Source organism: Diabrotica virgifera, chromosome 5 (assembly GCF_917563875.1).
Source record: "Diabrotica virgifera virgifera chromosome 5, PGI_DIABVI_V3a".
Classification (NCBI taxonomy): domain Eukaryota; kingdom Metazoa; phylum Arthropoda; class Insecta; order Coleoptera; family Chrysomelidae; genus Diabrotica; species Diabrotica virgifera.
Window position 1 is genome coordinate 62,243,309 of NC_065447.1, and position 24,671 is coordinate 62,267,979.

The following is a 24,671-nucleotide window of genomic DNA, read 5'->3' on the forward strand; positions in this document are numbered from 1 at the left end:
TATCTCAGTGGCGTACTATTTTTTCTTTAAAAAAAATCAGGACTATTACCCGTAGGCGCGCTAATGATGCATACAAAATTCTTAATTGTATGTCAAAAAATGCACAATAACTATCTCTTAAAACACACCAAATTTCATTTTCATAGCTCAACCGGTCTTAGAGCGATAAATAAATTGGCATTTTGAAATAAAAATTTCAACACCCCGTATCTCGGAAACGAAGCATTTGCGGACATACTGTTATAGAGCAAACTGTCATTATTTTTTATGTAGAATGAGCCCTTAAAGATTTTCATACTTATTTACTAACACCCTGTATATCCGTTAAATTTATATAATTTCCACTTACCTGCGTCATGTCCTGATTTAGGTCTATTGACTCCACTTTTCAGAATTTCTTTTACTTCTTCTCCCCACTCACTGCTGTTCTGTTGCTGTTGTAAAGTACCACTAAAAATATAGATAAAACCAATTAAAGGAGAATACAACAAACAATAAATAAAAGTCAATGTGTACTAATAGTCCATGTGGTGAGACCGCTCCCGTCTGGAAAAATTCCTGATTCGGTTCCTTTGTGGATTCCTATTCAAAAATGTCCCCTTTAAACAAACCTGAAGGGTGCCGGGCGGAATTTTTGGGCAGAAATTGTTTAAATAATTTTTTTAAACAAATACAAAAGATCACGTTTTTTGCTCCGGAACATATATTTTTAAGTTTTGTGGGTCATTCTAAACAAGAAAGGTATCTTGTAAATTTTCTCAAAAATTGACAGTTTTCGAGTTATAAGCGATTTTAAATCTGAAAAATGCGAATATACGTGTGATTTAAAATCCAAAAATGCGATTTTTTGGCATTTTTCGGATTTTAAATCGCTTATAACTTTAAAATTATTAACTTTTGATGTCAAGAAACTTATTTTATTTAGAATATTCCAAAGAATCTAGAAAAAATATTTTTCGGGGGAAAATAGGAGATTTTTTAAATAGAGCTCGCCGCACCGGCAAAAAAATCGGATAAACACGCATATTTAACAATTAAAAAACAACGGTATAAATTAAGGTTAGACGCAATCACTCTTCAGAATCTTGAAGTTGAATGTTTAATCTTCAATTTAAGTATCTGGCATCCTCAAAAATACTAATTTAAATATGAGTTTTTAACCCTCAAAAATGCGTATTTTCGAATTTTTCAGATTTTAAATCGCCTATAACTCGAAAACTATCAATTTTTAAGAAAAAACTTTCTTGTTTAAAATAACCCAAAAAACCTATAAATATATGTTCCAGAGCAAAAAAACGTAATCTTTTGTATTTGTTTAAAAAAATTGTTTAAACAATTCTGCCCAAAAATTCCGCCCGGCTCCCTTCAGATTTGTTTAAACGGGACATTTTTGAATAGGAATCCACAAAGAAATCGAATCAGAAATTTTTTCAGACGGGAGCGGTCTCACCACATGGACTACATTGCCATTGCTATTTCGATTTTCCATTTGGCATGAATTGTCAATTGAATCGTTTATTTCAGAAAGGGGTTAAGTGACTAATTTTGACAAAATGAGTTTTTGGTGGAATTTTTTAATTTAAACCTAAATACAGCTTTTGTTGCAGAAAGGAATCAATTGCTGCCATAGGTGTTGCCTTGGCAGCGCAGAGGAATTAGCGTTTAGTGCAGAAAGGGGCCATGCAACAACGCATGACCCCTTGCTTAAAAATTGTGTAACCACCAACTTTATTTCAGAAAGGGGCCAAGTGCAAAAAATTATTTATTTTTTTTTAAACAAATTAACAAGACAAATTTTTGAAAAATACAATTCTTTTTAACAAACACTACAGGTTATTAGTGAGAATTTTTATTTTATATAAATAAAATTTTTGTTGAATGTTAACACTAACTTTATTTCAGAAAGAGGCCAAGTGCAAAAAATTATTTATTTTTTTCTTAAACAAATTAACAAGATAAATTTTTGAAAAATACAATACTTTTTGACAAACACTACAGGTTATTAGTGAGAATTTTTATTTTATATAAATAAAATTTTTGTTGAATGTAAACACGTTTTTTTTGTTTTTCTCAACAGCAGGTTTTTGTGACTTGACCCCTTTCTGAAATAAACGATTCAATTGCAAGTTCTTCTCAAACCATAGGGCTTTTCAACAACAGTCATTTGTTTCGAGCTTCTGTTATGTGTCATATAATATTAGCTTCTGTTATGTGTCATATAATATTAACATCTCTACGTCATACGGTATTGGTATATACCAATGATACAAATGATAACATCAAATGTAGACCAAACCAAAGAAATTAAGATACGTATTGAAATAGCATGTGCATCATTCATTAAACTTAAAAAAGAATGTGTGTGTGTACTTTATACGCACGTAAGAAGTTATACTTCTATTATATGATTCCAACGAAATTAATATGTACTTTAAACAGTTTATTTACATTTTATTTGAATATTAAACTAATTTTAATACTTACTACTTTCCAAAAATTTTTATTAAAACAATACCAAAAATTAAAAAAATAAAAGAATAAAACACACACAAACACATTGAAAAATGCCACAAAGAAATGATTTCTGAACAATAATTATTGTTGGCAAAAATTTTAACTAAATACGCATTTTCTGAAAAAAATTATATAACAAATATACTTACAAAAAAATAAAAAAATAAAAACGTGCAATGGGATTCGAACCCGCGTTTGTTCGGGTGCTTTGGATTTGAGATCGAGGCCTCCACTCATTTGGCCACTTACACGTACCTGTCATGTGCGAAGATAGGCCAACTGAACGTTTTACTGTTTGACAGTTCTGAATTTAATCAAATTAGTTTGATTTTTGTGGTAGTTCCGACAATCATTTGTCGGAATGGAGAAAATTTATTTATATCACAACCATATTTGTTTATTTGTTTATTGAACAATTTTTTTATGCAGTTAGTCATTTTAAATTTGAGAAATCAATTCAAAAGAAGAAAAGTAAAATTCATTCAATTTAGTATGAGTAAATAAGAAATTAAGTAAATAAATATGTTTGTCAAAACAAGGAGATATCAGAGTTAGAGTTTAATTTATTAAGTTAGAGATTGTTGCAACAAAGTTGAATTTTAGTATTTTTTGAATCATATGTACACGGCCTATTTGATAAAAACAATAGATTACATTTATATGATTTTGAGTGTTTTCAATTCCCCTGTTTCTACCCTGGAAGAAGTAAGCAACTAGAAATACTAGAAGCCACAGATCACAGGTATTGTATCAAATACAAAATTAGCCCTGAGAATAAAATTGATTGGAAAATTTAATTTGAATTTATTACATAGGCAGTAAATAAAATAATTGAATAATCAATTAAATTAAGAATTTGCTAATCAATCTAAATAAATAGATAAAAGTAGAGCATAACAAACCGCGTCCCAACTGATGATGCATTAGAGAGTATTTCTGGTTGCAACTTTGAAAGGGAAGACAGAGGAAAAGCAGGTGATTGAAAATCTATATTGAGTTGTCAAAATTCATATATTTGAATTACGACATATAAATTTCCTTTAGGTACAATTTTAATAATTGATTTTATTTATTTGATATTTGCATTTGATGATTTTTTGAAATATTCGTATTACATTGGGTAAGGGAAAATTTTTCGTGTCTGCAACAGATAGGGTGTTTTAAAGTTTCCTATTTGGCGGGGATAATATTCCTTGAAAAGAAATGTCAGAGACAAGAAACAAAAGCAAAGAAAACAAAAAACAAGGAGAACATTCAGATCAAGAAGACAGTTTAGACACAACAATCATGAAAATAGAAAAAAGAAATCGTCAGTTTTAAAAAAATTATTACAACTGATGCAAATATAATCACAAAAAATGGATGAAATATTAAATAAAATGGATAAAAATCAGGAAGAAACATCAAAGAAGATGGACAAAATGGATGAAAATCAACGTGAAACAAAACGAGTAATGCAAGAAAATCAGAAGGAAACAAAACAAGCAATAGAAAAAGACAACAGGAAAATAGAAAAACAAGTCACCGAAAACAAGACGAAAACAGAATTTCAGAGAAAATAGAAGAGAGGTAAATAATACCCAGACAGAAGAATATCACGAAGAGAGACATTACGACGAAAATATAAACAACGAAAAGGAACCGGCGTCTTTTTCACGAAGGCGCTCACTAGAAACAAAAACACAAACATGAATTTTTTGTCACCCGAAGGAATTTATAAAACTGGCAGGAAACAATGAAAAAAGAAATGGAATAAATTTAAAATTTATGAATGGTTTTATCAACGAGAAACCAATTAAAATTTTGATAGATACTGGCTCGGAAATAACACTGGTCAACAGAAAATTAATAGAAGAAATCAATTTAACAAATTTAATTTACAAAATACCTAGGGTGAACTTAGTGGGTGCAAATAAACGGACATTGGCAAAAATAAATGAAGGCATACGAATAAAGATACGAGTGGGTAAGAGATTTTATGCACTACAATGTGTGATAATGCCAAATCTGTCACATGACATGATAGTAGGAGTCGACGATTTGACAGAAAAATACGTTGCAATGGATCTCAAAAATGACAAGGAACATGAGAAACAGAACATGGACGAATCAGATAAAGAACAAACAGTGGAGATGAATTTGGCAACGAAACAAGGACAAAGCAAAAAGCAGAGAAGGCGGAAAAATAGGACAAAGGAAAATGAAACCCGGGATTCCTCAAAAGAAGAGTTGAGCCCCGAAGACAAGGAAAAAGTGACAGTTACAAAAGAAAACGAGACCTGTGATTCCTCAAAGGAAGAGTTGAGCCCAGAAGAAGAAGAAAAAAGGATAGTGACAAAGGAAAATGAAACATGAAACATTCCACAAAAGAAGAGATAAACCAGGGGAAAGAAGAAGAAATGAGATAACAAAAAGAAAACGAGCAGAGTACAATTGAAACAGTGTTAGGAGAAGAAAAAGTATGTGAAAACGAGAATGCAGAATACACGATAAACATGGGTAAAGAATTAGAAGGAAAAGAAAGGATGCACTTGAATTTAAGAGACTATAAAAATTTCATAAATGAAGAACATAGAACGCCCCAAAAAAAATTTGAAAATGTATTTGAGGTAAAAAACCTAGGAAACGGTCGATGAAAAACGTACCCGAGTCCGTATGAATATCGACAACAGGTGAAAAGGGTACCGTGAAAACGTAAAATATTGAAAGATCAAATCGTAGAGAGATGTGACTCACCGTGTATCAATATAATCGTAATAGTGAAAACTATCTAGTGTTGAGGCATGTTGATTCGGAAAAGATCAAAGGAATTTATAATATTCACGATGTGTACAAACATCATGAGTAAAGGAAGGAATGACACATAGTAAATAGTTAAGGTAGGAAATAGGACAAATTAGGAAATGAAGTAGGTATACCGGAAAATTGTTTTGCCTCGAGAAAATCGGTGCAAAGAATTTTATAGAATTCAATAGGCGAGGATTTTGTTGTAGAATTATTTTTTTTTAAGAAATTCAAAAAAAAATTTATATCAAAGACCATAAGACCATAGTTTTTCATCACCCTGTATATGACCAAAATTGTATAGAATTTAATTTTGCTATTAAACAAGTGTTTCGGAAAAATGAAAACGATTAGTGATAATGATTCGACGAAATGGACGGGCCATTAACAAACAAGTGGGTGATTAGAAAGTGGACAGAGCGTTGACGGGAAAAATAACGTTTTTAAGATCTTTCCGGGAAGGTTTTTAATTTGGTAAACAAATTGTATTAGTTTTTAGTTGTAAAAGTAGAAAGTAGAAAATCACTAATTGATATTTCTTGAAATTTGACAAATTGGAAAAGTTATGTGGAAGAATATTTGGTTTCTTAAGAAATAAATGGTTTGAGAGAGGTTGTTGTTTATTGGATGGAAAATATCGAGAGAAGGGATAATGAATGTTGGAGTCTGAATTTGGGAGAGAAATAAGGTACTGTGTAATGAAGATCGATAGAAGGCAGTCGAGTTTTAAAAGTGTGTAATCAATGTAGAGTGGTGTGATCAGCCTTTGTGAGCAGAATGAAAATGAGCAGAAAAGTTGAAACCAAATTGTCGACCGGTTGAAGAGTTAATTTTCCTGGTCCGAGGGAGATTCCTTTGTTTTGTCTAGAACGAGTAGCTGATTATTATCCGTTTGTGCACAAGATATTCGAGCAAGTCCTGTGTGTTTTTCTTGGAAGCAGTTTTGACGAGAGGGACTTTTTCGCAACATCCAGAGAGTACGTGTTGGGAGAATCAAGGACGGCGCAATCCAGAAAACGAGGGAGTGAAGAAACAAAAGGTTAGTCTAATCATTTGTCGGAATGGAGAAAATTTATTTATATCAAAACCATATTTGTTTATTTGTTTATTGAACAATTTTTTTTACGCAGTTAGTCATTTCAAATTTGAGAAATCAATTCAAAAGAAGAAAAGTAAAATTCATTCAATTTAGTATGAGCAAATAAGAAATTAATTAAATAAATATGTTTGTCAAAACAAGGAGATATCAGAGTTAGAGTTTAATTTATTAAGTTAGAGATTGTTGCAACAAAGTTGAATTTTAGTATTTTTTGAATCATATGTACACGGTTTATTTGATAAAAACAATAGATTACATTTATATGATTTTGAGTGTTTTCAATTCCCCTGTTTCTACCCTGGAAGAAGTAAGCAACTAGAAATACTAGAAGCCACTGATCACAGGTATTGTATCAAACACAAAATTAGCCCTGAGAATAAAATTGATTGGAAAATTTAATTTGAATTTAGTTGTGTTTTTACATAGGCAGTAAATAAAATAATTGAATAATCAATTAATTAAGAATTTGCTAATCAATCTAAATAAATAGATAAAAGTAGAGCATAACAGTATGTATGTCACATAATATAATCTTTTCTGTCTGAAATATTTTAGCTGATCAGATTGTATCTAACTCTTAAGCCTCTGGTTTTTAATTACAATTTAGAGATGTTTTTTATCGAGAGTGTTCCTAATGTTATAGCTAAATCTTGCTGTTTTACACAGAAACTTATCCTTCAATCCACAAACTTCTATATGCAGGTTTATGGATAAGTTTTTATCTACATATCTATAGAATAATGTCTATTACATATCTATACATAGATATTCCAATAAGTAAAAAAGTTTGAATTATAGGGGTTTCGTGCTAAATATTGGGAAGTGCTTCAATAACCAATATTTACGAATTACAAATGGTAACAACTCTATAATTAACTATTATAATTGGGAAATAAGCCACAATTTAATTGAAAAAATAATTTTATTAACGTTTCGACTTCCAATTCGGATTAATAATATTAAATATTAATATTTTGTATTTTGACAACGACGTCCGAATTGGAAGTTGAAACGTTAACAAAATTATTTTTTCAATTAAATTGTGGCTTATTTCCCAATTATAATAGTTAATTACAAAAATGCCACAAATAAATAGCTTCAGAACTCTATAATAACGTTCAATGAAGATGTCACACATGTATTTTGTCATAAAATGGTAATTATTTTAGTTCCAAAGTGTAACAGTTCGAGTTGTTTCATTTTGTAACTGATTTTTTTCCTAAGCGTTTTATTTTCTCAGTTGAAAACAGTTAGATTTCTAAATTGTACAATTCATGAGTTGGCTTTGAACGTTAAAAAAATTTTCAAAGACAATGTCCAAGGATAGATGATGAAAGAAATATTTTCGCAAGAAGGCATATAGATTCTTTTCCTGTAATGGAATCTTATTACTGCTGAGCTTGCACACAGAGAATATATTTAAAGGGGCACTTGAACATATCTGAAATGTATTAGTTGTGTCTAAAGCAGTGCACAGAAAATAATTATCAGTCTATTAAAAAGCATTTATATGGAAATATTTTCTTTCAATACTGAGTACAATATTTAAATTTTTTTCAGCCAAAAAAGATGCATGTTTTTTCTAAGAATATTTTAAAAATCTATCCAATGAAGAGAAGTTGAAAAAACAGGAAAGCTTTGATCCTCACATTAATAAAAAGAACCGAAGTCAATTAGAAAAAGAAAACGATTTAAAACTGTCTTCTTCATCAATTGTAGTATGTTGTTTTATTTTGCTAGCAGTTCAGGTTGTTCCAAACGGAGACAGAAGTGATTTTTATTTTATAAAAGAGGGCTTGTCTGTTACAATTACACAATTTACGATATAGGATACACGAAGGGTAGCTCATATGGGTATTAACAAAATAGGTGGTTGTTTGCTAAAATATTTTTTGAAATATTCTACTACAAAATGGCCAATATGGTTTATAAATTTTCTATTTGACAAAATACATGTCCCCTTGTCTCTATATTTTCTATGAATTTGGGTGTTCCTTACAACACTTCGTTTATGTATCTATATTAAACAATATAACAGCTACCTGATATATGACTTTACACAGAATATAAAGGGTGCTTTACAAGTAAAAAAAACTAAATTTAAGATCAATGTTCAAACTAAAAAGGATATACACCAGGTCTAAAGGCATGCAGAAAATGTATCACACTCATTAACGAGTCCCATTCTACCTCATTCCAAAGGTATTACTTTCATGATAACTTTTCAACGGTATGAAAAATATTTTGGTTTAATATATTCGTGGAACGATGAGGAACTATGTCAAAAGCTGTCAGTATAAAAATAATTGTATTTCACAAAAATAATTGTATTTTTGACACTGAATAACAAACAAAACATGTAAAGTTAGTGAGAACACAAGAGCTCATTGTCAACGTTGTGTAACAGAAAGAGAAAATAAAGGCTAGTTTAAGCACAGTTTAATCAAAGAATACTCCATCCGTTAGATGGAGTATTCTTTGGTTTAATGTTGAGTTTAAGAAACTTCAACAAAGAAATAAAACAAAGGTGCAAAGCTGATAAACAATACTACTATCACAACATGTATATGCAAAGAAATTGAAAGCCACAATCAAAACAACTAGCCAAGAGATCTATTTAGGAAAATACTCAGAGACTACACTCTACAGAAAAACTATGTCTGTTTTATTTGTTGAAAAACAATGTAAAATGTAATTGTAAACAAAAACAAATAATCAGGTTGACAGTTGACGGTATCATGCCATTTGCCAATAATTAACTTTTGTGATTGGTTGAAATTTTCAACAACAATCTGGCAACACTGTTCGCAGTTTCTCTCCTCCCTTTCTACTCCATCTGTTCAAGAATACAGCTTTTTAAAATCGAGAGAAATTATGAAGGAGTAGAAAAGTGAGTTAGCTTAGTGGGGAGTAAAATTTTCTCTCGATTCAAGAATAAGCGCACTGCTACCGCAGCTACACTTTCTTCAGTATGTGTTGAATGTGGTATATTTGGTCGCAAAGAGATTTTGAGCAAAGGCCGATTATGTTTACCATAAGTTGCTCTAAGTTCACGAAACATATTCCTCGTAGAATAACTTCTAATAGACGCTGTGCCGGGCTAAGTCTTTCCATGATGAAATGTCAAACAAAAAAATACTGAACAAAAATGCAACGTCAGGTGACACAATTTATGCACGATCTCCCATCAAATCTTCACCAATAAAAGTACCTCTACTATTATAATATGAATGAACAAATACTTACTGCAAATCAAAGTTATCTGGATATTTTGTAGTTTCTGTTCTAGGGTAACTTATATACCCTTGAGTGTATAACTTCTCTGCAATCTGCATAGCGTGATGGGGTCCCATACCCAATCCAGAACTAGCTACCCTCATTAATTCAACGGTATTTAATGCTTGTGGACGAGCCTTCACCTTTTCCTTTGATGTTACACTTATTACTCTAAAACAAGGAACCGTACCTATATCATCAAAACATCATCCAAAAAGTTAAATCAGAAATCAATTATGTTTACTTGTATCTGATTTAGCAGAATGTTATAACTTATACCATAAATACCATAAACAGTATAACATATTTGTTACATTTGTCTGTTGTGTGAAGACATAAGTGAAAAGCATGAAAATAAGAGGGTATGATTTGAAAGAAACATGATGTGCACATCAACAATTGATAATGTCCAAATTTAGTGCAGCTCAAACAGAACAAAGGTAAAAGAACGCAAATGTTTTTAACTGTGGTACCTATTAACACTAGATTGACACATGACCCCAAAGGTGATTGAAAGGGTGCATATCTTGTGCAGGCACTATAATGTTGAATTCTACTGCCTCTCCAGTTACTCTCCAGTAAACCTAATAATATGTATTAAGCAATACATAGTAATAAACAGACTGCAATGGCTAGAAAGAGAATTAAGATGATTAATGCATGCAGAAATGAAGCCAGATAGAAGAAAAAATGAAAGGAAACTAATCCTGGAAAATACAAAAATCCAAAAAGAGTAAGAGTCAAAGATGATGATGATTATGATATAATAAACATATCTGGTAAATATAAATGATATATGATTGGTATGATTGCATAATGCGGAAGGTAGAGAGGTTACTGCAGATTTTATTGTAATAAAACAATATTATTTGAAATACGAGTAGCTTAATAAGAAGAGTTTTCTAGAATCTAAAAATTATAGAGAAAAAAAAATAAAACAAATATAAACAATATGTTCTGGGAAAGGCCAGATATGAGAAGGTCTGTAGGATGGTCTAGAAAAAGGTGGAAAGATGCAGTCAGATAAGATTTGGAGAAAATGGGAGTGAGACAATGGGAAATAGTGGCACATGACCGACAAACATGGAAGGCATTAGTAAACACGGAAAAGACTCACGAAGAGTTGTAACGCCATTGATATGATGATAATGTATCTTATGGATTTCATTAAATAATAAAACACAAATTAATTCTTACTTTGCCTCTCTTTGATCCTTCACCAACTGCAAGAATAAATTGGCAACTTCTTTGTCAAAGCTTCGAACTCTATGCCAATCCAGATACATCTCTTGTCCATCTTTACTTATTGCTGTGACCTGCAAACACCAATATGTCTCTGGTTTGAAAGTTTGAATTGCATCATGGCGCTGTACACAAAATCCAAGGGTGGGTGTTTGACAAGGACCATATGATATTAAAGTAGAATCCAAATCACCATAACGCCCTTGGAAAAATTTTGTTTGGAACCTTGTGAAGGCACAACCAATTCTCAAATCTAGTTCTTGTCTTGCATCTACACTTCTCGCTTCATTTTCATTTGGATGACCTAAAATTAACAGCGAGAATAATAGTATAAGATCCTTGATGTCGACATGAAGTTTTAGTATGAAATTAGAGTATTCAATTAAAATAGGTCAGAGAATAGAACAAGTCATAGAATTTAAATATTATCCCAAGAGAACGGCAGTTCTAGCCAGTGGCGCACAACCTCCCTACAAGCGATACTATATATACAAGAAATTTTCGATTTTCTAAATCTGACTCAATTGAAATTTGGGCCAAATTCCACCTTAAAATGCAGGAAAAGACTCACCCATCCATATGTCAACCATCCATTTTGGTCCAAGGGTGTGGATTTTACGGCCTTCCTATTTAAGGTCTGTTTTTCGTTCTCGTACCCAAAACTCACAAAAATTTCGAAAATTTAAGTCCAACATTTGAGGCTTGTGATAGTACTGATCATTACCTTTCCAACGCATGTCTAATTTTGAAAATCGGTTATACCATTCAAAAGTTACCGAGCTCAGAAATATGACTCAATTTCTATTTAAAAAAGGGAAAATGTTTGTGGATATGTATGTATGTATGTATGTGGAAAAGATAAACCGATCTGAATTTTTTTTCTGTTTGAAGAGGGCGTCAGGGTCGATTCAGAACCGGTGTAGTCTGTGAGTTTTGACCACCCATAAGCCTGTTAAAGGACTTGGTAGGTACAAAACAGCATATTTTTGGGGGTGTATATCTTCGGTTCAAGAAGAGACAGGAGAACCGCAAGTACACCAAATCAATATTGTTGAGTTAAGCTTTCAAATGGTGTCTAAGCTGTCAGGATCAGACATACACGCCGCTCAGTATAGCTGAAAAACTGAAAAACTAAACTTTGAAAATTTTGGTTTGTCGACAATTCAAAATTTCAACGTACGAATTGCGCCAATAACTGAGTGTTTGTAGAAGGGCTCTAGGCGCATCTAACGGTGTATACCTCATATCCGGGAAAATTCGAATTTTTAAGTTATAGGCTTCATAAGTATGACCAAATCTATTTCCTATGGGAAAAAGCAGTTTTTCAAGCTCAATAATTCCTCTAATACCTTCAGTTATCATACTTGACCTTAGATGCTTCAGATACTACTTGTCAACGCGTTTCAAACTCAAGTTTAGTGATCAAAATCGGTTAAGCCGTTTAGAAGTTATTAAGCTTCTTCTTCTTCAGCCTTCAGTAATCCAACTTTGGACATAGGCCTCCCCAATTCAATCCAGTGTTGTCTATTTTGCGCCACCTGTGTCCAGTTGTGTTCTCCAAACTTCTTTATGTCATCGGCCCATCTCATTTGTGACCTTCCTCTACTTCTTCTTCCTAACCACGGTCTCCATTGTTGTATTTCGTGATTCCATCTTTTATCCTTCAGTCGGGCGTTGTGTCCTGCGAAGCTCCATTTTAATTTGGCAGCATGTTCTCCTGCGTCTCTTACTTTGGTTTTGCTTCTAATCCATGTATTTGTTTTTTTGTCTATGAGCCTCACCCCGAGCATTGATCTTTCCATCGCTCTCTGTACCTTTACTATTTTATCCATATTGGCCTTGGTGAGTGTCCACGTCTGTGCACCATACGTAAGTATAGGGAGGATACACTGATCGTAAACTCTGGTTCTCAAATATTGTTCCATTTTAGTGTTTTTCAAGATCCAACTCAGTTTTCCAAATCCTGCCCACGCTAACCTTATTCTTCTAGTAATTTCGGCAGTTTGATTTTCTTTGTTAACTTTCACTATCTGTCCCAGGTAGATGTATTCGCTTGCTGTTTCTAAATCTGTGTCATTCAACGATATTTTTGTAATGTTCGGTGTATTCGTCATTACTTTTGATTTTTCCAAGTTCATCTTAAGACCTACTTTTTCCGAAGCTTGAAATAGTTGCGTCATCATGGTCTGTAATTCTTCGAAACTTGTAGCGAATATTACAATGTCGTCAGCATATCTCAAATGACTCAGTTTTCTTTCATTAACATTTATTCCTTTATCTACCCCGTTAATGTCTTTGAACACATCTTCAAGTCCCAGAGTGAACAGCTTTGGTGAAATAACGTCTCCCTGGTGAACTGCTCTGTTGATTGGTATAGCTTTGGTTTTCTCATCTATTTGTATTTTCATTGTAGCTTTCTTATAAATATTATGTATGAGCATTCTGTATCGAGAATCTATCCTGCAGTTGTTCATAGCTCTTCCTATTGCCCAAAGTTCTATGGAGTCGAATGCCTTTTCATAATCAACGAAGCCAATGTATAAGTTCAAGTAATATTCATTGGCTTTCTCTATTAGCGTTCTGACTGTAAGAAGATGATCCGCTGTACTGTAACCCTTTCGGAATCCTGCCTGCTCTACCGGTTGATAGCTATCAAGCTTCGACGATAGCCTATTAGTTATTACTCTCATAAACAGTTTGTACATTTGGGACAACAGGGAAATTGGCCTATAGTTCTTCAGATCTCCCCTGTCTCCTTTTTTGAAGAGAATTATTGTCAAGCTTTCTTTCCAATCATCTGGGACTTCTCCTTTGTGAAGGCATTCGTTGAAAAGATTTTTCAATTCTTCGAGAATAATTTCACTCCCCTCCTTTAACATTTCGGCAAGTATTCCATCTGGGCCTGGAGCCTTATTGTTCTTTAGTTGTGCCATAGCTTGTTTTATTTCGAAGGATTCTATATTAGGGAGTACTTCTGAGTTGACATTTATTATCTTTTTCTTAAGATTTTCCTTTGCAGTGTTATCTGGGTCTTTGTTTGAGGAATATAAATCACGGTAAAATGTTTGTGTAACTTTTAGGATTTTGTTCTTTTCTCTTGTTTCTTTTCCATCTTTATCTTTTAATGAGATTATTAGAGGCTTTCCTATGTTTGGTCGTAAGCATTTTAGGCCTCGGCTCTTTTCTATAATTTTTTCTACCTTGTTTTCATTGTAGATCCTTAAGTCTTACTTTACTCCCTTCTTTATTTGTTTATTCAATTCTTTGAAACCGTCGGTGTTTCGCTTTCCTTCGCTTAGAAATAGGCGTCTCTTTTCCATCAACCGTTTTGTTCCAACGCTTATTTTGTCTTCTTTACTTTTCGTTTTCTTTGCACCAGTCAGGCCTGCTTTCAAGAGCTTTCGTTGCATTTCTCTATTAATTGTGTTCATGTCGGTATTTTCTTGTTGATAATATCCTACAAATTCTTCTCTAAAGACTACTCTGTACTCATCTCCCTTCTATCGGATTTTAGTTTGATCTATCTGATTACAATTATGTGGCCTGTTTCTACGGGTTTTGATCTGTTTAAAAACAATCCTTGCTCTTAAAAGACGATGATCGCTGCCAGTTGTGAATTGATTGAGAGCAGTTATGTCTTCAAAAATGTCTTTGTTCCCACATAAGAAGTAATCGATCTCGTTTTTCGTCTTTTTATCGGGAGATATCCACGTACATTTTCCGTTTGCTTGTTTTTTGAAATATGTGTTAATGGCATATAAATTTTGTTGTTCTAAGAAGTTATATAATTTTTCTCCTCTTGCATTTCGTGTGTCATAACCATGCATTCCTATTTTAGTTTCAGTATTTTCTTCTTTTTTACCTAATTTTGCGTTGAAATCTCCCATAATTATAGTATATCTTGTATCATTTTCATCTAATGCTGTTATCAGATCTTCGTAGAACATTTCAACTTCCTCTTCCTTATGTGATGTTGTGTGGAGCATACACTTGTATTACCTTTATCTTAGTTTTATTATCTAGGTCTACTATAATATAAGCTACTCTATAAGAAACGCTTTTATATATAAAAGCGTTATTAAGTTACAAAAGTATAATCCAATGAACCCTATCCCCGAAATGGTTTATGTAGTTGTAGTGGTTACGACGCTAAATTTGATCGGGCAACGGGCAATCCGAGTTCATTTACCGGCCATCCCAATATTTTTTTAAATCTACTTCGAATAGAAAAAAAATCTAGTGTACATTCGATGTACACTAGATCATTTTTGGGAGATAATGCGACAAAGGCGACCATTTATAAAGCTTAACGTGTAATCGACAAACATTACATTCAACTTCATACATTTAATTTATAAATAACTTTGAAAAACTCCTGATACAAGAATAAAAAACCGCTAAACGCCGTAAAAATGAGTGGCGCAAACAATATTCCAGCTACAAAAGATCTGATATGAATATTACGTGGCGTGAAAATGTATTTCCATTTTGATGCAAAATAAAATTCTAGTTTTATTTTAAAATATTTTTTCATAATATTTGCTAAATTTGAAGTAAAGCTTTGAAGAGCTTCAAATTTCAAACTGTATCGAAGTTACTCTTTTGTGGCACGTTTTACTTCAAATTTAGCAAATATTATGAAAAAATCTTTTAAAATAAAACTAGAATTTTATTTTGCATCAAAATGAAAATACATTTTCACGCCACGTAATATTCATATCAGATCTTTTGTAGCTGGAATATTGTATGCGCCACTCATTTTTACAGCGTTTAGCAGTTTTTAATTCTTGTATAGGCATTACATTATCTAGCTACAGAAAGTTAGTTCGAAATAGAAGTGGAAGATCAAGTGAATAGAGCAAACAGAGCCGCAGGTGGAGTGAATTAAACAATATGAAGAAATAAAAAGATCGGAAAAGAAATTAAAGGCAGAATTTACAAAACAGTGTCAGACCGATAATGAGATAAGCGGCGGAAACACGAATTGACATAGAGAGGACAAAAATAGTGCAAGAAACAGCAGAGATGAAAATCCTTCGAAAAATCGATGGTAAGACACTATCGGACAGAGCTAGAAGTACAGGTATATGATGGAGATGCAAAGCGAAAATCATTAACAACTGGGTAAGAAACAGAAGAGTAGAATTATTATCTAATTTAAATTATATTCTATAAAAACTTTGCTTGTATAGTCACCACAGATGTCCCTTGGAGACCAGGATGCTATTTCTTAATATGTAGTAGCTTGTCAAACTTTCAAATATTTTAGTTCAGAGATTATTCAACATTTTAGATTTAACATTTTCTTACGAAAATTTTGAAAAATATTTCTTAAAAATTTGAAACTTATCTTCCATTTAGTTTTAAAACTGTTTCATTGTCCCAAGTTTAATAAAACATACATCATCATATTTTCAAAATTCAGTAGGTCTATAGGCCTATTATTATAGGCCTATTAATCCTATTATTATTTCTATCATTTCAAAAACTTCCACAAAATGTTTATTTCATGGGATGATTAAAAATATCAAAATTTATTCAGTATTTCTATATACCCTATATTATGCCTGCAGAGTCTGCATTACTGCACTAAAATGTACAGCATATAAAGTTCTCACGTATATTATAAACCAGCGGCTCCAACCACTAGCAGAAAATATTATTGGAGAGTATCAGACAGGTTTCCAACGGGGAAGATCGACACTGGATCAAATATTTACAGTCAAACGGATCTTGAGCAAATCATCGGAACACGATATTGATGTTCACAACGTGTTTGTAGACTTCAAACAGGCATACGACTCAGCCAAAAGGAACAAACTATACTATATATTGGCTGAATTGGCAATTACACACAAGCTAATAAGACTCATTAAAGCCACAATGGATGAAACTCAGGCATGTGTACGAATACAAAACCACCAGACAGACTTTTTCAAAATTTCGCAGGGACTAAAGCAGGGAGCTGGGCTGGCTCCAACATTGTTTAACCTGGCACTGGAGTATGCGGTTAGGCAAATGCAAACTGGACGAGGAAACCTACTGACCAACCGAACGGTTCAACTGGCTGCTTATGCCGATGATATTAATATTATGAGTAGAACATCAACAGGAGCACAGGAAACATACGCAGAGTTAAAAATACAAACAAAAATGCTAGGCATGGAAATTAACACAAAAAAAACAAAAATAATGACTCAGACGAGAAGAAATATAGTCCCACAAAGCATTCTACATGAAGATGACATTGAAACGGTTGGAAAGTTTACATACCTGGGAGTAGAAAAAATATATGCCGACGGATCAGAAGATAGAGAAATACGGAAGAGAATAACGCAAGCAAACAGAGCTTATTTTGCCCTCTCCCATATATTTCGGTCTAAAAGTGTCCACCGAAATACAAAGATGAGAATCTATAAAGCTTTAATTCGACCAATAACATGCTATGGCAGTGAAGCCTGGGCCTGTATGCAGGTCGTAAAATTTACGAATGTCTGGTAAACTATGATTCAAAGATTCAAAAATTTATTGACTACGTTTACAAAAAAAAAATTTTGAATTGTAGCAAGTCAATTTGATATACCTATATAAAATACATGAGATAATGTGTACATATTTACAATATAACATATAGAAATATAAATACATTCACGCACATTTACAAAATATGACATCAGAAAACATAGTGAGTAATATTCATGTCCATGATACTGCTTTAAAATGATCGAAATATTCATTAACAGAGTAAAAAGCAAATCTCAGTAGATATTTTTTCAGAATGACTTTAAATTTATTGATTGTAAGGTTTTTAAAATCTATAGGTAGGACATTAATATGTTAAAATCAATTGAGTTTTTTTGTGATTTACTCAAACGATATTTGACTGTTCTGATATTATTTGCACCTCTTGTGCTGTAATTATGCAAGTCAGACTGTTTAACTAATAGGTCTGGATCCCGCGTATGAAAAAAAAGTTGATTAATAGCAAGCTGAAAATTTGTTAATAGCTTAAGAGTGTCTAGTCGGATAAACTTTGATATATGGGAACGCTGGAACAGGAGCAGTTTTAATTGTGGAACAGGTTAAAAATTTGGAACGGTCAGACCACGAAAACGACACATTTATTTTGTCCGACAGAATAGACTTACAGACAGAGATTAAACTCTCATGCAAAAATCAGACTCCTATTTATCACCTGTCATAATTCCTGTCATTTGACATATTCTACATGTTCCACTCATTAAAACGCCCATTTGGTGATAAATAGCAGTCTGATTTTTGCATGAGAGTTTAATATCCGTTCTGAGAGTTTAAGTCTATTTTGTCGGACAAAATAAATGTGCCGTTTTCGTGGTCTGACCGTTCCAAATTTTTAACCTGTTTCACAATTAAAACTGCCCCTGTTCCAGTGTTCCCATATATCAAAGTTTATCCGACTAGACACCCTTAAGTCATTAACAAATTTTCAGCTTGCTATTAATCAACTTTTTTTTCATACGCGGGATCCAGACCTATAAAGTATCTGCAGTTTTGTGTGTTTCCACGAGAACATTGTATAGCCATAGTGTTGGCAAGGGCATTATTTTATATTTAATAAATAATGGTTTACAAGATTCCAAGTAACCAACTTTTGCAATTATTCTAATTGCTTTTTTTTGCAATTTAAATATTGTTAGTGCATTGCAAGAGTTTCCCCACAAAATAACGCCATAGCTTAAAAACGAATGGAAGAGAGAAAAATAAATTGTTCTTAAGGTATCAACACTTGTCACAAGTTTTAGTTGTCTAAGTAAAAATAAAGTACTGGAAAGTTTGCCTTTGAGATGGTCAATATGGTTATACCAAGTCAGTGTGTTGTCAATTGTCATGCCCAGCAATTTTACAGTATTTTTTCCACATGAGCATCGAATGGATTAGTTGAAATGAATAAATTTTGAGTTTTGGTGTCATTTAGTCTAAGTTTATTTGCTGCGAACCATGATTGAGCATTTGAATTTATGTTCCTAGAATTGGTTTCTAAAAGAGAACGATTTCTGTCAGAAAAAATAAAAGTAGTGTCATCTGCAAATAGTACTGTTTTACATGGAGCCATAAAATTGGGCAAGTCATTAACATATATAATAAATAATAGAGGGCCCAAAACAGAACCTTGTGGAAGTCCATGCTTAACATGCTTAAATTCAGAGAGACAATTTCCGTATCTGACTGCTTGGTATCTATCACTTAGATAAGATTTAATTAGTTCTAGAGGAGTACCTCTGATGCCGTAAAAGTGCAGTTTTTTTAGTAAAATTTCATGAGAAACACAGTCGAAGGCCTTTGAAAGATCACACAACGTTACAGCAGTTTGGTTATGCTTCTCCAGGCCATCCACTATGCCACTCATCACATCTAAGAGTGCATAAGTTGTGGAACGATCCTTTCTAAACCCATATTGTAAACTGGTAAGAAAGTTATTGGTTTCAAAGTACGATATTATGCGTTGCTTCAGAATTTTTTCTATTATTTTACTGAATATGGAAACGATAGAAATTGGTCTATAATTGTCTACAAGATCACGATCGCCCTTCTTAAATACAGGAACAATTTTGGAGTATTTAAATCCAGTTGGAAATATCCCGATTGAAAAAATGTTATTAATGAGATGTGTTAAAGGATCAGTAATTATTTCACAAGTATTTTTTATAAAAGAAGCTTTTAGCTTATTTGTATCCAAACAATTTGAATTTTTTAGTGAATTTATAACCTCCAATACTTCTTGTTGAGTAGTTGGAGATAGAAAGAATGAACTCGATGGAGCTGGGAAGTTTTGATAGTTCAAGATTATGTCGTCTGATGTATTAGGAAGGGTTTTTATAATGTTCTCAGCAATTTCAACAAAAAAGTTTTTGAAAGTGTCACAAGATAAATTGGTTGTTATATTATCTGAACTATTTGTTTTGTTACGCTCATAGTTAATTATCTTCCAACACGTCTTGGATCTATTCTTTGATGTTAATATTAATTTCTCATAAGCCATCTTTTCATAATGATTTTTGTATTTTTTATATTTGTTGTAATGTATTGGATTTTTACTAGAATCAGCACGTATTTTATAAGAATGCAGATAATTTCTCATATTTTTTAAGTTGTCATTAAACCAATTTACAGGACATTTTTTATTTTTAATAAACAATGTTTTTAGTGGAAAATAATGAGATACTGCATAATTATAATTATCTATTAAAAACGTTGCTAAGCAATCTACATCAAAATCACTATCAAAAATGTTCCAGTCCAACTCTGATAAAAAGTTTCTCATTTTTAAAATACCTTCCTGTGTAATAATAATAATGTAATAATAATAATAAGGTAAATGCATTAGTACTTGACACTGTACCAGTAGTTGACATTTTCCATTTTAAACATAAATAATAAGCTTTTCCAATTATTATTTTTAATATAATTACTTACATCATAGTTAACTAGTGACATCTATACACCTTCTCTGTAACTATAGAATTATTTAACCTTGAAACAGAAAATTCCCACCAAATTTTTTTCAGAGTGTTGTGTGAACTTCAAGTGGCAACAAGTTTTCTAAACAAAAGTATTAAGAAGGTAAGTTTAAAAAAAATCTATTTATTGATTAAATTATGAATGACTGTAGTTTTAGTTATATCACTATGTTATATGAATATTAAGGTAACACCTTGCTAATGTTTTAAGTGTGTTTTATTCTCAAAACAAAATTTAGGCTTGGTGTCAATTACTAACACACAAATACACAACAATACTAGTAGTTGACATAGGTGTCAACTACTAACCATTTTATACTGAGACTGTAAAAACATAATATTTTATTGTGATTTTCATTGTATATAATGTGTATACTTATATTTTAAATATCACGTAAATGTATCCACCCTATCTAGTAGTTGACACTATGTCAACTACTGGAACACTTTGGATGTCAACTACTAAAACAAAAATTTTCAGTTAAAAACATGCCTCCTATAAAAGGACAAATGTTCCGATATACAGAAGAAGCTATGGAGAAAGCTATCGAGGAAGTACTATGTGGAAAGCCAGTTTCAACAACAGCAAAGAAGTATGGTATACCCAGAGTGACTTTGTTGTATAAGTCAAAAGGCAAAACTCCACGCAAAAGAAAAATGGGCCCAGAACCATACCTGAAGGAAGATCAGGAGAAGATTTTAGTGAAGTGGATTACTCATGTATCCAGAGCCGGTTTTCCTATACAACAACAGCAGCTTATGAGCAGTGTTCAGGTACTAAAAGTTTTAATATTATTTCAAAGAAAAAAATTTTTAATTTTCTTCTTGTTTCAGGTGCTTATGAAGGAACTGAATAAACAGAATCCCTTTAAAGATGACAAGCCAGGAAGAACATGGTTTACTGGATTCTTAAAAAGAAATCCCGAAATAAGTAACAGAGTTGCTCAAAATCTAACATCCACAAGGTCAGCGGTAACAAAAGAAGACATTCAAAAATGGTTCAGAGAAGTTTATAATTATTTTAGAGAGAAAAACTATGAAGAGATTCTTAATGACCCAAATCGAGTATTTAATGCAGATGAAAGTGCATTTTTCCTTAACCCCAAAGGAAACAAAGTATTGGCAAGAAAGGGTGACAAAACTGTTTACCAACAAGTTAATCCCGATGAGAAAGAATGCCTAACAGTACTTATAACAGGTAATGCTGCTGGTAAACTAGCACCACCAATGGTCATATTTAAATATGAGAGAATTCCAAAAGAACTGGCACTTAGTGTTCCTGAAGAATGGGGTCTTGGTAGGTCAGAAAGTGGATGGATGACAGGAGCTACTTTTTATGAGTTCATTACAAATATTTTTGATAAGTGGTTGACACTAAGCAAAATCTCTCGCCCTGTATTTCTATTCATTGATGGACATTCATCCCATTTAACATTACACACTAGTAGATTTTGCGCTGAACATGGTATTATATTGGTAGCCCTTCATCCAAATGCAACACAGTTGCTTCAACCAATGGATGTTGCTGTATTTCGTTCTTTGAAAGGGGGTTGGAAAAATGCAGTACACCAGTGGCGGATTGAGAATCAGGCTTTCCCAGTTTTAAGGAAAATTCACTTCTGTCCTCTTTTGAAAAAAGTTCTAGAGGAAAGATTAATGCCATCAATTTTAAAAAATGGTTTCCGAAAATGTGGCTTGGTTCCCTGGGATGTTGGTGCGATTAGGTTTCACAATGAGAAAATAGACATTTCAAAGAAAATACAGGAACTACAGGAAATGGAACAAGGGAAAAACTTTATAGAGAAACATATTGATAAAGAAAAACTAGCTCTTTTCAAAACAAGCCTAGAATGGAACAATGACAATGAAAATTTATCTCTTTTTCACTTTTACAAAAACATTTGCATAAAATACAGTCTTTTAGAAGAAGAAATAAACAATTTGAAAGCGAAACAAGGTGCCAAAGAACCAGATGATGAAGACAACATTATGGACGATGCCACTTATATTGAGGACATACCAAATGATGAAGACAACCCTAATGTTGAAGGTGATAAACCAGCCGAAGAACAGTATGAAATAGGGGAGTTATTAAACCAATCTGAGGCTGAAAGAGATATAAATATTTCGGATATTTTGGAAGGTCACACTAGTCCAACTTGTGCTTCTTCATCAACACAATCACAAGTTCCGTCTTCAGCAATGGAAGAATTACCTACTCCTTCTACATCAAATGAAATTATACCCTCTCCTTTTAAACGAATACTGTTTTGGCCTAAACCCAGAGTATCCTCAGCAAAAAAAAAGAAGACTGGAAAAAGTGCCTTCAGTGGCTAGTTCAAAAGAATGGCAAACTTATCACGAAAATAAAGGAAATAAGAAGATCAAGCTACTTGAAGAAAAAAAGAAAAGAGCAGAAGAGAGGCAAAAGAAAAGAGAAGAAAAAAACTTTGCTAAAAATCAGAAACCGAAATTGATTAAGAAAAAAATAAAGTTACTAACAAAAAGAAAGAATCATCATCAAGTGATGATAATGAATCATGGGTTGAATCTGGCAGCAGTCTTGATGATATATCTTTTGAAACAGGTGATTGCAGTGATAAAGATAATAGTGATCATGTAAATTATATGGAGGGGGATTATGTACTTGCAAAATTCCCTGGAAAGAAAAGAGACTATAAGTTTGTATGTGTAATACAAAAAAATTTCAATAATTGTGAAGCTGAAGTTGTGGGTATGAATTATTGTGATGACAGCAAAACTTCATTTCGAATTAATGATAAAGATGTGAGTGTAGTAACATTTCACCAAATCATAAAAAGGCTGCCCCAACCTCAGATACTCATTTCAGGAGAAAGAATAAAGTATCAGTTTCCAGATTCAGTAGATGTAGATGGTTGAATTTCTGAATTTAAATATTTTATTATACTATAATTACATAACATTAATAAAGTTCATCTCTTATAATTACATATTCTTAATAAAGTTCTCAATACATATTTGAGTGTCAATTACTAAACCTTCGATGTGTCAACTACTAATTTTTTTTCATTTTGTTGTGTCAACTACTGACACTTTTACAACAATTTTTGTAAAATTTATAAAAAATATTTAGAAAGCACAATTGTCTAAAAATGTATTTGTTAAATATTCAGGAAGGATTAGATTACCTGAATATACATATATTTTTTAGTAAAGTTCAACCACATCGGTTTGAGGCTAAATAATGGTTTTTTTTCTTCTTATAATGTCAACTACTAGTACATTTACTAATAATGGTTAAGAAAACTCTGTCACAGACTGTACCGAGTGAAGTTTACAGGTCGAATTGTTTAATTCTACTAATATATTTCTGTTAATTTACTGTGCATCAAGTAGGCATGGAGATTTCAAAGTCATCCCTAATTTTGACAAACTGTACAAATTTAACCTTAATATACAAATAATAACTAGCTCACCTAAATTATTGAATGCAGCTTTAATGTCTTTCTCAGTAATTGCAGAAAATCTGGCTCTATAAGTAACAGTGGAGGAATATACATTTCCCATAACACTGTTCGATATAGCTCCCATAACTTCGAAGCAAATATTCTCCCCCTCTTTGTCACAATCGAGCCATAAAACAACATTGTCTGATCCTTTTGATTCCTGTGCTAAAAACGCCGGCATTTTTAACTTTGGCATTGCTTCCTTCTTTTCTATAGGACAAGAAAACAACTCCACAGGATCTACTCTATCCCAACTATTGTATTTACTTGTAAAATCTACTCCTAAGACATGGCCACACACAGAAGTCATTTTAAATTTTGCGGGGGCATTCATGAAAACCCCTACCCATTCGTGAACAGAACAAGCTCCGTTAAAACCTGAAAAATTTAAGGGTAAAAATTTGATATAAACGGATTTGCCTAAAATGGCCTATTTTTTTGGACTTAGCCTAAAAACCCAAAAAAAGGACAAATTTTAATGTTTTTGATGTGGCAAATTATAAAAAATGCATAAAAAGTATGAAAAAGACACAAAAAAATTAAAAACTGTAAATTATCATAAAACGAGAATACAAACAACTAATAATATAGTAAATTATTTGAATAATATTTAATGTAATCGAAATATTGTAATTATCAACAGGTTTTTATGTTATTTATTTATATTCATTAAGTTGCACATCAGAAAATTACCAAAATTACAGTTATGCGCAATACTCAAGTTGTTGTAGATATGCGCACTGTTGCCACATTTAAAATTTATTTTTACGG

The 24,671-nt window shown here is 32.3% G+C and overlaps 1 protein-coding gene across 1 annotated transcript in view; it reads right to left on the reverse strand.

The window, feature by feature from the left end:
* Nucleotides 1–24,671, reverse strand: part of LOC114340598 (DNA topoisomerase 3-beta-1) — a 303,957-nt gene that overhangs the window by 277,495 nt on the left and 1,791 nt on the right. Inside the window, exons 2-5 of the mRNA XM_050650036.1 lie at nt 23,871–24,278; nt 10,871–11,219; nt 9,644–9,844; nt 350–450 (exon numbers count right to left, since the gene is read on the reverse strand). Coding sequence (XP_050505993.1) covers nt 350–450; nt 9,644–9,844; nt 10,871–11,219; nt 23,871–24,278 — 1,059 coding nt within the window. The remainder of the gene's footprint in view (nt 1–349; nt 451–9,643; nt 9,845–10,870; nt 11,220–23,870; nt 24,279–24,671) is intronic.